The sequence below is a fragment of the Hippocampus guttulatus genome, chromosome 1 (assembly GCF_054856545.1).
Source record: "Hippocampus guttulatus isolate MCC_2025c chromosome 1, RoL_Hgut_1.0, whole genome shotgun sequence".
Classification (NCBI taxonomy): domain Eukaryota; kingdom Metazoa; phylum Chordata; class Actinopteri; order Syngnathiformes; family Syngnathidae; genus Hippocampus; species Hippocampus guttulatus.
In genome coordinates, this window is record NC_141261.1 from 15677638 (window position 1) to 15691954 (window position 14317).

The 14317-nt window shown below is 47.6% G+C and overlaps 1 protein-coding gene across 2 annotated transcripts; it reads left to right on the forward strand.

Annotated features, from left to right (window-relative positions):
* Positions 1 to 767: 767 nt before the first annotated feature.
* Positions 768 to 8007, forward strand: abtb1 (ankyrin repeat and BTB (POZ) domain containing 1). 2 transcript variants are annotated; one of them, XM_086113893.1, is made up of 12 exons: positions 769 to 1022; positions 2656 to 2718; positions 2801 to 2856; positions 2977 to 3121; positions 4228 to 4387; positions 4483 to 4528; positions 5077 to 5193; positions 5267 to 5379; positions 5809 to 5907; positions 5996 to 6163; positions 6364 to 6564; positions 7528 to 8007. In XM_086113893.1, exons 1-12 carry the CDS (start codon positions 967 to 969, stop codon positions 7732 to 7734), a joined length of 1431 nt encoding a protein of 476 aa, XP_085970019.1. In that variant the 5' UTR covers positions 769 to 966; the 3' UTR covers positions 7735 to 8007. The 2 variants fall into 2 exon arrangements, with proteins under 2 accessions (XP_085970026.1, XP_085970019.1); XM_086113900.1 differs by lacking the exons at positions 2801 to 2856; positions 2977 to 3121 and having other exon boundaries at positions 768 to 1022.
* Positions 8008 to 14317: the final 6310 nt, after the last annotated feature.

Genomic DNA, 14317 nt, shown 5'->3' on the forward strand with positions numbered 1-14317 from the left:
AATATCACGGTTAAGGGTAAAGTATGAGCCTTAATGGAGACTTCTTTCTTCTTACTTTTTTCTTTTCTGATTGATATAAAAATGATTTATTAGATACAATCACATAACGGGGTAGGACTAGATACGTTTTTTTACTTCTTCCTACTCCCTTGAACATAATAACTGTGTTGAATGAAGATTGATTTCTTTCTTTTTACTTTTTTTATCTACCTTATATTCTGTCAAATTATTACTGTATATATGTTTTATGTTCAATAAACAAACAAACAAACAAACAATTAGTTAATTAGACACGTTGATTATGGCGTGTCGCATTAATCGGACAATTTGCTCAAGGCGGCCCCTGCTGGCCAAATTTATTCACTGCCATTAAAACCTTCAGGTCTGAGAAGGCCAGTAAGGGGGGGGGGGGGGGGGGTGCTAGCCCATCGCAGTGCACACATAATTGTCAAACAACCACTCGCGCTCACACCTCGGGAAAATATATATATCAGCGTTTCCACATTTTTCTGAGAAAAAAACAGTCTGTACTATGCAGTCCAACTTACACAAAGGTGCGTTTATGTATATCACTTATTTTGCAAGACTTTATAACACTTTTCGAAAATATTACTGTAAAACTCAATCAATCGTATTAAACACGCAGAATACTTTAGACAGAATTCGGCAATGTGCATAAAAAAACATTTCCGTCGGCATCAAATACATGAAATGGGAGTTTTCTTTTCGTCGCCTTTCTTGACGACGCGAAGGCAACGCCGCGACGTCACGTGACTACAGAACGCCTTCCCTTCCAGCAAAACATTGCTGAGCAGAAAGCACTTGTCAACAACGGAACGTCGATCTCAAAACAGCACCGCAACTTCCGCGCGAGCAAACTCTCAAAGCTCATCCACCTTTCGCCTACCTGTCCAGCAGACAGGCCGACTCAATGCATTTCAGAGGACCGAAAACACCGAGGGGATCATGGACGGCCACGATTTGTTTAGTAGTTGCAGAAAGGGCGACATTTGTAGCGTCAGGTAAATAAAGATCGTTGACCGGCGTGCTCCCTCCAAGCGACTGATTTCTTCGAACTCTTCCTGTAATACTTCGTACTGTATGAGCTTTGAGCTACAGATGCTACTTAGCGAAACGATGGGTGCTACCGTTAGCCAAGATGAGCTTGTTGGTAACCGAAGCTCGGTCGGCTCAGTTTGCTCATGCAACTCTCGTAGATTACTGCCGTGACTGATTTGACGTCATTACACTCTCCAACTGATACCGATGTGGGGCATTCTGCACGATAATAAAATACAAATAGAGTAAAACACATCTGTTATCCAAACTAAATGACGGTAACACCAGCTACCGTCTGCTTTTCTGACCTCACGACCTTCCCCCCGATACGGTACATACTGTACATCTTAAAATGGCCTTATTTTTTTTTTTGCAAAACACCTAATGCTGCATTCGTGCAAGGTAGGCAGTCCGACTTCCGACTAGGAAATATGTACTTGAACGCGCCTTTGAGTTGAAAGGTCAGCGTCGAGAAGTCGGGAAGAAAAAGGACCCCCGAGTTCACCGACCGACTTCAGTATGACGTCACTAGGCAACGGCGTGAATGGCAAAATAATTTGTAAGATGTTAAACCTATGGTTAGTTTTATTTATCATTACATTAATTCAGTCATTATAAATAACTCAAGGGGATCCGTGCGAACTGCGTGAAAATATGCCGTTATCTCCTCACATGAAGCATTTTGGTGAAACGAATGAAATGTTATGAAGATAGGCTATTCTTTTATTGACATAAATCAAGGTCATTATGAAGAAGGTTTGCTGGAGGTCAAAATGTGTTGCGATGAACCCGAACAACAGTTGATCGCAGTCAGCCATCTTTGTCGCTTGCATTGGCCTCCAACGCTTAGCGGTCGAAACTGGGAGAACCCAAGGGGGATCTATCTGATTTCCCACCTTCCCCTAATGCAGCATAAGGCACACCTGTGCAGTAACTTATCTCATCAGCGAATCGATATGCCACGCCAGTACATTGGAGGGATTCTTTTTGAGCAATTGACACAGATTTGTGAACGCTATTGAAGAGAAAAAAAATAGTTTGTGTACCCGTAAGGGTACATTTCCACATGTGACTTATTTGATTGTAATTAGTGTCTGGCAGACAATGTCGGTGAACTTTTACTTAAATCAGAAAAAGGCTCTCAAATATGCGATACTAAGCCGTGGTCAAGCCACTTGAACTGAGATTCAGTCCCGGTTTCTCTGCAAAAAAACTGGTTCTGCCTGGTTAGTCCAGTTTTCTTGAAAGAATGTCATCTGTCTTACAAATTCCGCCTTGGTGTGGACACGTCGGAACACAATTCGATCATGACAATGGGATGCACGGCCAATTGGGTATGTGAATTGTGAAGATGTGATTCTACTTGACTGCGATATAATTTTCAGTTTTGACAACTTGATTAGGCTAAAATCCAGCTTTGGAAAAAAAAATCAAACGCAAATTAAGAATGAAAAAAAATATGCTCCTCTCGCCGCAAACATTGAATATACAGCTCTGTGGTTTTTCTGAGAGCTTTATGTTCTTTGTGTTGTGCTCGGTTCGAGTCATGACTTCATGATTAGTCTTATTCTAAGACGCTGATTTTGTGTCTCCTAGATATCTCGTTGAAGAGCGAGACGTGGACCTCAATGTAAGAGATAATTGGGACAGCAGCCCCTTGTAAGTAGCATGCTTTGGGCGTCACAAAAAAAAGTACCAAGGATGATTTCCCCTTTCCGACCCGACCTCTTTTGTCTGCTAGGTATTATGCGTGTCTCTGTGGCCACGAGGAGCTTGTCCAGTACTTGCTGGCAAGTGGTAAGGGCGGGCTGTCAGCCGCGACTGCCCTGTGTTTTTTTTTTTTTTTTTTTAGGGGGGTGGGCGTGACAGAGCATTTCAGAAAGCTGTCCTCTTTTCTCCTTCTTATTTGGCGCGTAGGTGCCAAATGCGAGGCCAACACGTTTGATGGTGAGCGGTGCCTGTACGGCTCGCTGAACGACTCGATCCGACGCCTGCTCAAAGAATACAAGTGTGTCGGTGTTCGCGCCATGAAGCGGCATGATTTTAACTACTTCCTGCACTTGTAAGCTTCCACCTTCAAGTCGTTTGCCGTTTGCATCGGACTGTGCCTTTGCCTTTTGGTCCTCCTGTCTGCAATTCCAACGCCACTCGTAGCAACACGGCGTCGATTTAGTAAGCGAGTTTCGCACACTGGCAGGGTTGTGAGAGTTTTTGATTTTTCCATTCAAGTTGGTTTTTATTTCATTTTACACACACACTCTCTCTCTCTCTCTCTCTCTCTCTCACACACACACACACATGAGAAGATCTTACTACAGTGAAACTCCTCTACAACAAAATCATATTTGCAGCAAGAACATTTTCACAACAGGGGTTTTTTCACTGTAGCAAATTTCATCTCCGATGTAAACACACACAAAACGTATATGTGTACTCTTTATTCTTATTCCAATAGTGCATAAGTATGAGCATACACTTATTTGACACTTCATATAGTCAGTGTAGAAAGGAAAAAAAGAGAAATTGTGAAATTTACGATCGGCATTCACTTTCACTTACATCAATTTCTTGGACAATGTCTTTTACTGTATTTTGCTTCCTCCGTCTTTCATTTTGATCACTTTGACCCTCTCTTCCAGCGTCAGAGCTCTTCTTGTCTTAGCTGCTTGACACCCAAAGGTCCATTTTGTAGCCATTTTAGCAATGCAAGGTTCTTGCTGCGTCTGAAACTAACAATAATAAATACTTCCTGGACAACTGCGCATGTGTAAACTAGTGTGGTGGTTGCTGTTGCCGTTTCCGAACGAAGCAGTAGAGGTCGCTGTTGGATTAGACTTTTGCGATAGGCTTGTTTTCGTTGTAGTGAATGTCGTCGCGAGGCAAGAGCAGAGAAAAAGATTTCGTATAACGCAACAGGGGTTTTTTTTCGTTGTATGGAGGGCAGGAGAGTGGGAATGGTGTTAATGCATGAAGATTTTTTCACACTAGGGGGTATTTTCGACCATGTAGGTTTCGTTGTGGAGGAGTTTCACTGTACCAAGCCCCCCCCCCCCCCCCCAGCCTCCCTCCCTTGTGGGGCGAATACCTCTGATCTTATCTTAACCTGCTTTACCGTATGTGGAGAACAGAGTCATCCGTGTCAGGGTAAAACATTTGCTCTCTCCTCAGATTGCTGGAGCAGGGACTGCACAGTGACATCACCTTCGTGGTTCACGGGCAAATGTTCACGGCTCACCGATGTGTGCTCGCTGCCCTTTCGGAGTACTTCGCCGAAATGTTTGCGACCAAATGGACAAACAAAAGCTTGATCCACCTCAAGCATCCTCTGGTGGGTCCACCCGATGACGTCGTGACCGCATCTTGCCCGCCGTGCTCCGAAACGATGGCCTGTGCTGCTAAGCGCATCTTTGTACCTGCTTTCAGATCAACCCTGCAGCTTTTGGAGCCGTTCTGCAGTATTTATATACAGGTGAGGATATTTTAAAGCTATCGATTCTCCAGCGCAGTCGTCCCCAACCTTTTTTGTGTCACAGACCAGTTGCGACAAGTGCATGCTGTGTAGGCGGACCACCAACCTTTTTTCAATCTTATTTTAATGTGAAGGGATCTAATCGAGGCGGCCCGGTGCATGGGAGGTTTAATGGAACACTCCCGAGTGTCTGAGTGTGGTTGTTGGTCTATGTGTGCCCTGCGATTGGCTGGCAAGCGGTTCAGGGTGTCCCCCGCCTACTGCCCAAAGACGGCGGGGATAGGCTCCGGCACCCCCCCCCCCCCCCCCCCCCGCGACCCTTGTGAGGGTAAAGCGAATCGGAAAACGGATGCATGGATGGGATGGAATCAAGAGCAGTACTGAGAGTTGCCGTGTCGCGTAGCTGACGTCACGTTGTTTTTCGAGACTGCTCACTCGATGGCCTCCCCTTTGCTTGAAAAGAGTCAATTCCCTGCCGCGGAACTCATCTCGCAGATCACCGAAAGGATGATGGCGCCCCCGCCCTAAATCGCCGTCTGATCTTACAGGACGTGCGGATATTGACGTGAGCCTGGTGGACGACTGCAGGCGGCTGGCGAAGCAGTGCAAAATGACGGATCTCATCGAGGAGCTGCAGCTGAAATGCAGACGGGTGTACGAATTTGGTAAGATGGCGTGTGAGGGGGCGTGGCGTTTTGCAGAGCTCCACTCTCCTTTCGTGTCTTTTTGGCTCTGCAGTGTCCAACAAGCCAGGCATCTGCGTCAAGGTTCTCAGTCTGGAGCCTCTTAACTGCCAACTCCAGGAGGACATGGCCCAGTTGGCCGACTGCGCTCTGCCCCCTCAGCTCAGAGTAAGGATTGAGGGGGGGGTTTGGAACCCCTGCCCACCGACCGAAATCTCAAACTTCTTCCTGACTAATTAGCATAACGTCAAGGCTAAACACTCAAAGCTGTTACCGTTCCGGAAGAATCCGGAATAAGAATCGCATCTCACAAATGCGGACCAAGATGAGATCAAATACAAAAATAGTTGATTCAAGAACAATCGGCAAGAGCGTCGCTCACAACGGGACACGCCAAAAGCGCTCGCAAAGGGCCACGGAAACAAGTCGCGCAAAATCTCTCGTCTCAAAAGGAGAAGGAAGAGCCAACTTTGTGAAACGAGAAAACCCACGAGAGCTATCGCGATGAACCGAGACCCAAGCCAAAGCGAGCAAAATGAAGAATTACAAAAAGGAGACTATGGGCAAATCCATCCTTTTTCTGCGGCGTCTCCGCAGGTTGGATTCGGGGCGCTTCCCTTCAACCGGGTGGACCACTTGCACACCTACCCCGACGTCTGCTTTCGAGTGGATGGCTACGACTTCTTGTGTCATAAGGTTGGAAAGTTTTGCTCTGGTTGCCGCCTCCGCCGCCGCCGCTTTCACTCCCGACCGCCTTTTGTTGCGCGCGGGCGCATTCCTCCAGGCGTTTTTCTGCGGGCGCAGCGATTACTTTAAAGCCCTGCTGGAGGACCACTTCAGCGAGGGGGAGCAGCTTCAGTCCCAGCCGAGCACGCCGGCCATCACGCTGCACAACATCTCTCATCAGATTTTCATCCATGTCATGTACTACATCTACAGCGACGACGCGCAGGTTTGACCTTTTGGTTGAGCGTACGTCCCGTCCGATGTGCAATTTGAGGCCGTAATTGGCGAGGGCGAAGCCGGCCGACGCGTTTCGACTGCGTCGCGCTCATCTCGCACGTGGCCGGTTCCCTTTGAAGTCACCGCCGGCGCGATCTCGAATGTCCGCCGATACGCTCTGACCGCCGAGTGGTTCTTGCCGCTGTCCAGCTGACGCAGGAGAACGCGTTTGACGTGCTGTGCGTGGCCGACGTGTACCTGCTGCCGGGGCTGAAACGTCTGTGCGGGAAGGCCCTCGCCAAGAACATCTGCGAGGACAACGTTCTGTGCGTGTGGAAGACGGCCAAGCTCTTCTGCCTCTCTCGGCTGGAGGACCAGTGCGTTGAGTTCATGGCCAAAATCATCGAGCGGGTGGGTGCTTTTCTAACACTCGGCATGAGAACGCACTCGAGTGACGCGGACGAGCCAGACGAACGTGCGGTAATCGCAAAATGCTCAGCGCCATTTGGAAAAATTGCTCCGGCGAGGAGCAGGCGCGCCCGATACATAGATCGCAATCGCCCGGTCGCCGATTGTGAGCGGCGACCGGGTGTGCGTGGCATGTTATTCATATGGCGCATTTTTTGTAGGACTAAATATGACTATCACTACACCCCAAGCAGACATTGTTCTTTTTGAAAGACGCAAGTCGCTTGAAAACGTGCCGCTCGTGAAACAAAGATTTGTACTTTGAACAATGACGAAGCGCTTGGAAGCCTGGCCGGCCTCCTGTAGGGCACACGTACGAAGCGCTGTCAATTCAATACCCAATTGAATACCCAATTAAAGGACGATTCCGTCTTTTGAGGGACTGGTGGCCACCTTATTCCATTTTGTCGTGTCGTAGTCCAAATTAGAGGAACCACTTAGTCATGTTTAGCGTGACGGTAGAAGACCGAAGAAAAAGCAAGGCGGCAGGAAAAGCAGAGCGTACCGAACAAAATCTCTTCACCAAAACACTGAGAGGGCCACACTGGGAAAAAACGAAATCATACCAGCAAAGTCCCGAGTACCCCAACATAACAAACAAAGCGAAACCCACGAGCGGAGCGCAACAACCTGATGCCGAGCGGTGGGCGTGCCGATCCTTATAACACAAAGGAGCTAAGCTAGTGACACGATGACCAACAGGTGCGGCGCCGGAGGAGAAGATCCGCGTGACACTTCTCCAACTGGGTTGTCGGCGGTTTCTTTTCCGTTGGCCTTTCACGTGGAGACTTTACACTTCGTAACCGCGACAATGCCGCGCCCAAAAATGGCCGCCATTTTGCGATTGATGGCTTTCCCTCGCTGTCGTCTTCCACCCGGGTCCCGCCGGCACGTGTTCGGCGGCAGCTGGTGGAGAAGGAGGAGTTTGCCGAGATGGTCAAGGAGGACGCCGCCCTGCTAGAGAAGCGACACGAGACCGACTCCGTCCCGCTGATCGACGACATCCGCTTCCACATCGCCAGCAACGTGCAGACCTACAGTGCCATCGAGGAGGCCAATCAGAAGCTGGGGGCCTTGGAAGAGCTGCTCTTTAGCATCGACATTGACTGCTGAAGGCCTCTTCGGGTCCAACGCGCATGAGAAAAGAAAACCTTGCTTTCTCAAGTTGCAGGCTGCTTTTACCGGCACGGTACGTTGTTACATTATTGTAGCCAACCTATTTTTAGTTGTAAGCAAGAATGAGAATATTGCATGGATTGTCATACATATACCGTATTGCCAAGTAAAGTCAGTGGGAAAAGTCTACACACCCCATTTTATTGCCATTTCTGTGATGTAAAAAAATATATATATATATATATATTTTAAAAGTTTTTTTCCCCACCATTCACGTGTCCTGTCATTCGTATAACCTAAGGGGGGGGGGGGGGTCTGTTGGAGTTACATCCAGTCCCTGATAATATTTGCCATATTTTGTTGACTTGCTAAGAATGACTATTTTTCCATCGTGTATATATGAGAACAGCTGAACTTTATCTGGGGTTAATCCGAGGTGCTCTAAGTGGCTGCAGCGTTCAAGTTGAATCTGCCTATTGTTTTGCTTTAAAAAAATGATGAAAGTGATTTTGGCTGAGGCAAGAAAAAAAAAAGCTATTTCAGCCATATTGAGTCTTGTAATAATAGCCTAATGCATTTGATTTACTACAGAAGTGTCAAAGTCAAGTCCCGGGGGCCAGATCTGGCCCGCCACATCATTTTCTATGGCCCACGAAAGCAAATCAAACATTTCAACTTCCATGATGTTTGCTAAAATCTCCACCAAAATTTATATTGTAAGCATTTTCTTGTAACCAAAGCCCTCGATACAGTAACTTAAACGATAGTTGAATAAACTGTTATTCTTGACTTTTTTGATGTCATGATGACTCTCCAAGGGAAACGGGAACTACAATCTGGCCCACGACAAAAATGACTTTGTCACCCCTCATATAGTCCTTCATGGCATCATCGTGACGGCATTTCAATTGGACCACATGTGAGTCCTCAGAAAAATGGATGTAGTTCACAGTTGTGCCAACAGACGGCGGCATTTCTTAGCTTTTGGGGAGCCGTCTGTCAGCTGCGGCGCGCTCGTGCCGTTAAGACGTCGGTTGCCCAAATAGCCTCTGTCGACGTGTCGAGAATGGCGCGAGGAGACACGCCATGTTCAAATGACACATTTCAAGGTCGGTCAGATTGTCTTTTGTCGAACATGGTCGCTTGCTGTTCATAGTCGACTGAAGTTATGGTCGAAGGGGCAATAAATTTTTTTTAAAAAGCCACGTACTTGGATGGAATCTTGTCTTTGACAGAATTGTGGCCGACTGACCGAGAAGAGTTGCTGCTCTCTCGCATTAAGTGAAAATGTCAGCGAGCAAAAGCCGCTGGCTTGCGGCCACGTCAGTCTCTTGAACGCGACGAGAATCCCCGCCACAATGACTTGGTCCTCCATCGAGCTTCTTGTGCAAATGTTTAATTGTTGCTACGCAACGCCGATGGCTTTAGTCATTGTCCTCGTGGCATTTATTTAAGATATCAAAGAAAAGGCTTCCCAGCGCAGCGCAAACTGCAGTTGCAGATGTTGCGACCGACGGTCTACTTCGATGTCTTCATGTAGTTTGCTTTGCAAACTAAGACTTCTATTCTTCGACTGGAATCTAACCGTCTACGCGGGCCGCACTATTACCACACTGCCCTTTTGCCCCTTCTTGGTCAAATAATGACATCACATAATTGCTTGATAGAATCATTCGGCGTCATGCCAGTAAATGTACGTCAAAGCACAGACATCATATAACTCTTCATTTATCGCATCAACGTTACAATTCAAGAGGAAGACTTTTTCAGTTTATTTTTACTTTCAAGACACCCGTGTGTGTGTGTGTATAAACGGCTTTCCCCACTGCCCAGATATGAATTTCTGTTGCATGTCCGCTGCTGTGCCGAATAATATTACGCAATGACAAGTTCCATGTGTTTTGAGAAAAAACATTTTTTTAAAAAAAGCGACTTGAAGAGGGCAGCGGGGGATAAAATCTCTTGGCTCTTGACTCATGCCTCTGCCTGACTCATCGAGGCTTCGCTGTGACATCTGTCTCCTCGTATATATGAATCTGCAAGGTCACAAATTTCATGCGGAGCCGCCCCGTGTGGCGCTCACTTCTGCAAGTCCCTTCTGCATGTCCCTCTGGACTTCAACTGTCCTGACTTTGTTTCTTTTGGATTACCGGTGATACATTTGTGACCTTTCAGGGCCACAATTGCCACGGAGGAAATGCCCTTCATGCTTTCCTTTTTTAAAATGTATTATGACAAAAATATGAAAAATAGGAAACCGGAGTACCCGGAGAAAAGCCACGTGGGCACGGAGAGAACATGCAAACACCACGCAGGAAGGCCGCAGCCACAATGGATCCCCGCACCTTTGCACTGTGAGGCGGACGTGCTCACCACTCGTCCACCGAGCCGCCCCTGAATTAACCCCCCCCCCAAAAAAAATCTGGTGGGGGGGGTTGCATTTTTAAAGAAAAAAATGTTGGTCTTATTTGTCAAAACTATCAGTATTTGCCAACAACTGGGCATAAGGCTAACCAAGTGAAGGGACCTCAGGCAGCTGAAAGGATTCAGAAGCGACGTGGAATTGCCAACATTTCTGCTCGACAGAAAAAGTTGATCACCCCTTTCTGACTTGAAATTCGTTGTACATTTCAAACCATAAACATTGAAATGAATCACATTTTGTGTCACGGCAACACTTTGTCCAACATAGCAGCCGTGGCTAACATCGGCCGGTTCGCGGTACAGATGCTAGCTTAGCACTGTTAGCGCTGCTCTCTTGTATTTTGTTAGATCGAGACATGTGCACTCTGTGACGATTTAGGCTTTAATCGATCAATTTTAACACTGTAAACCCCCTTTAAGTAAAAGAGTCATATCTGATTTTTTTTGGGTGTTCTAAACACAAGTATCTGTTCTACTTAACCAAAGTACAGAGTGTGAGTACTTTGACTACATCCCAATTAGATTGACTGATTGATAGCGGCTTCAATGATTTTGTTGCTTATGTAGTAGACCTCCAGATCGTCGCAATCATTTTGAGTCGAATTTTATATGAAGCCTCCAATAAAACAACATTGACCTACCTGAAGAATGTTCTTTGTGATGGTGTGAATGGTTGGAGATTAGTCATTTGTTTATACTGTAAAGCTGTCCAGTATGTCCAGGACAGAGGATGTACAACGCTGCTTGCGTCCCTGCGAAAAGCCGAGTCAGTTCGTCAGGAGATTTGTACGAGAGAGAGAGGGAGAGGTAAAGCCGCGCTGAGCCAAACACTGAGCTGAAAAGCTACCTTCCACTCCCATTTTCTACGCTCCACGCAGTGCCATGTCCTTTTTCGGTCAAGTAACACTCTGAGAACTGTACGGCCACGAGATGTATGGACGTTATATTGTGTGGATGCAGCCGATTAAGCAAGACAGGAAGTCCGGTATTTATTGAGCTTTCCTTGTCGTGTTGTGTTGTTCAGGCCGGCTGTTACGTAAGAAGTGGCGCAGTATAGACCGCACGTAGCGCGCTGGAAAAAGGCAGCCGCCAAGACGATCTCTTTATAGGATTGTCTTGCGGGGGGTGTGGGGGGTGGGGCAGACGTCGCCGTCCAAAGTAATGGCCGCGCTCAAGATGCCCTTATAAACAGAGCCAACGTCACAAAGGGACCCCCCCCCCCTTCTTCCAAGTCAACGTGTCACCTCAGTATACAGCGCGTGCCTCGTTTGAAACGTGGCTTTCATTTGGGTGTTCGCACCTTGCGTGTCTTCCACCATTTGGAACGCGTCGGCACTCAAGGGCCCCGGGACATTTTTCAACTCTTCATCCTCAACTCTTCCGGGAGCTCCGGTCCGAGCTCATCGAGCAGGAATTCTGTTTATCTTCCCGCTCTGTGTGTGTGACAGGCCGACGCTAACACTTAACATAGCCGCAATAATATGGGATTAAGTCTTACGTACGCCCTCCGAGTATTAGCTGCCGGGACACAGGCGAGGAAGCGAGCGCTTGGTCATATTAGTTGGCTTTGACGGCACGCTCTCTGCTTCAAAGCCTTCCGTGCGGAGACCACGTTGTTCGTCGCTACCCTCCCCGGTTCACCGTGACCGCACGCAGCCGTTCGTTTTTCCACGCGCGTATTGTGGATGGCTAGTTGAGCGAGGCCAAGAATATCCTCCTCCCAATTTTGAAACGATGAGCCACTGATGTTTGGGAAATGAATGACTAGCCTGTCTGACATCAAAGTTCAAAAAATGGCCATCCCTCATTTGTCCAATAAGTGGCCATGAGACGAGCAAAACCAGAGCAAAGCGGAAGGACATCACGCAGCTGAAGAGATTCCGATGCGACGTGGAATGAGCAATGGTTCTACTCAACGGCTCCTTTTATTTCCCCATTTTCTACCTTCCCAAAAAGAAAACTTTGAAAGCGCTAACTTTTACCGATATTCTTTATTGCCGATAAGTCACGCTACGGAGCGAGCGTCCGCAGCTGACGTCAACTTGCTTACGCCGCTAATGCTAGCTTGGTGTTACTCAAACTACTATTTGTTCCACGAGTGATATGACAGGAGTGGTCGCTGAGCGTTTATCACGACGGATGCATCATCGCGCGTGATTGCGAACGACCGTGTTTTACAATTTGGAATCATGCGAGTCAGACTGCACGCGGGGGCCCTTCCTGCACGTGAGTGGATTGAGAAACAAATGATTCACGCGTCAAACATGCGGCGGCAAACTTTTCCGCCGACTCCTTTCCACGTGCTGCGTGGAAATGATTCTACGCGTTGATCATCGAACTTGTTGTCACCCACCGCCAGGTTAAAGAGTAATAAAACCAGCCCGATACACAATTTGGAAGCATTTGAGGTGACTGCTCGTGGACTTTCCTGTTATGTTGCGAATGAAATGGACACTTTAGTTTAGGAATCAAGATTTTTTTTTTAAAAACTACAGTCATAGCTTGGTTTTCGACCACAATCCGTTCCAGAAGGCTGTTCAAAAACCGATTTGTCGGAAAACCGAAACCACGCTCTTTAAAAAAAAAAAAAAAATCTTTCTTGAACACGTCTGCTCGCAATTGAACGCTACACGAGGAAGCGTCACTTCCTCGTATATGGAAAGCGGGAGGAGTCAAGTGGCGGATTCAAGTGCGCTCAGTTTGCTCCAGAACCGATTTTCGCTCGTCAATTTTTGGTGGAAAACCGATTTGGTCGAGAACAGAGACGTCCGAAAACCGAAGTTTGACTGTATTTGAATTGGTTCGCGGCGGCTCGGTGGTCCAGCGCTTAGCGCGTTGACCTCACAGCGCAGAGGTCGTGGGTTCGATCCCGGATCCGGACCTCCCTGCGTGGAGTTTGCGTGTTCTGCTTAGCTTTTCTCCGGGTACTCCGCTTTCCTTCCACGTTCCAAAAACATGCATAGCAGGCTGATTGAAGACTCCAAATTGTCCCGGCACATTGATTTGAACCCGACGGGCACTCGAATGATCTTCAGAGAGGATCTCCGGAAAGACGAGAGGAAAGAGTCTCCGAATGAATGCGTGAAGTGCTCCACAAGGCAAATGATCGTCACGCGTGAAAGAAAACAAAAAAAGAAATTGAAATCTCAGCGCGCGGCAGCCTTTGGAAGGTCGCCTTGACTTTTTCTTTTTCTCTCGCTCATTTGACTTCAACGACTTGCTATTCAAGCTTTGTGCTTGTCGCCCAATGGTGAGAGCCCACACTTGCATTTTTGAGCGTTTGCCTGCCTCGGGGCGGGGGGGCCAGAAAGCCTTTACGACGTCTTTCTATCGCCGGGGTGACACTGAAAGAGCCGAAATGCCGCTTTCCTTTTTATTGGCGGCGGTAAATCGAAGAGACGAGACGACGGTGCCTGCCGAGGCGAAGTTGGAATCGCACGAGTCATCCGCGCGCCGCAAAAGAGACGAACCGCGTGCAGCCTTCAAAACGCTTCCGCTGAATCATTTCCACGTGCTGCGTCGGTAGATCATCGAGCCTGTCTTTGCTGAAAGATTAAACAGTAATCACAATCGGTGAGCATTTATTATTTGATCTTCCCCCTCTGCGGTCTGCACGCCGGAATCGCCACCTGTTGGGCTGTTAAAGTTTAAAAACAAGAAGAAAAAACAAACAAACTAAAAGCATTCTGACACGTCTTTGATCATTTGCAGGCCGTCATACAAGAGTGACGAGAAGACGGGTGAAATCCCGACCGAGCACGCTGTGGGTGGCACCTTCATGAATTCTACCACCAAAAAGCCACAAACCGACAAAAAAAACCAAAACTTTTTTTTCCCACCCAAATCTTCAAACATTCCATTTCGGCTTTCCACGAGAAACGGGAGAAAATGGCGGAAGAAATCCTGGAAAAACTGGCAAATTCCTAAATATGAAAAAAAAAAACATAGGAAAAGAAAATACAATGGTCATCTGTCATCGGGCAGTAGGCGGGGGCGACACCCCGAAACTGGTCGCCAGCCAATCGCACGCGTAGGACAATAACCATTCGCGCTCACACTCACACAGCGGGACAATTTCAAGCGTTCCATGAACCTAGCATGCAGTTTTTTGGAATGCGGGAGGAGAGCGGACTACCCGGAGAAAAGCCACGCAGGT

Excerpts from the sequence above, each read along its gene's own strand:
- abtb1 (XM_086113893.1), top strand. The coding sequence starts at position 967 with ATGGACGGCCACGATTTGTTTAGTAGTTGCAGAAAGGGCGACATTTGT. Across the intron at positions 1,023-2,655 it reads GGCGACATTTGTAGCGTCAG|ATATCTCGTTGAAGAGCGAG; the intron begins GTAAATAAAGAT and ends TGTGTCTCCTAG. Across the intron at positions 4,529-5,076 it reads TCTGCAGTATTTATATACAG|GACGTGCGGATATTGACGTG; the intron begins GTGAGGATATTT and ends CTGATCTTACAG.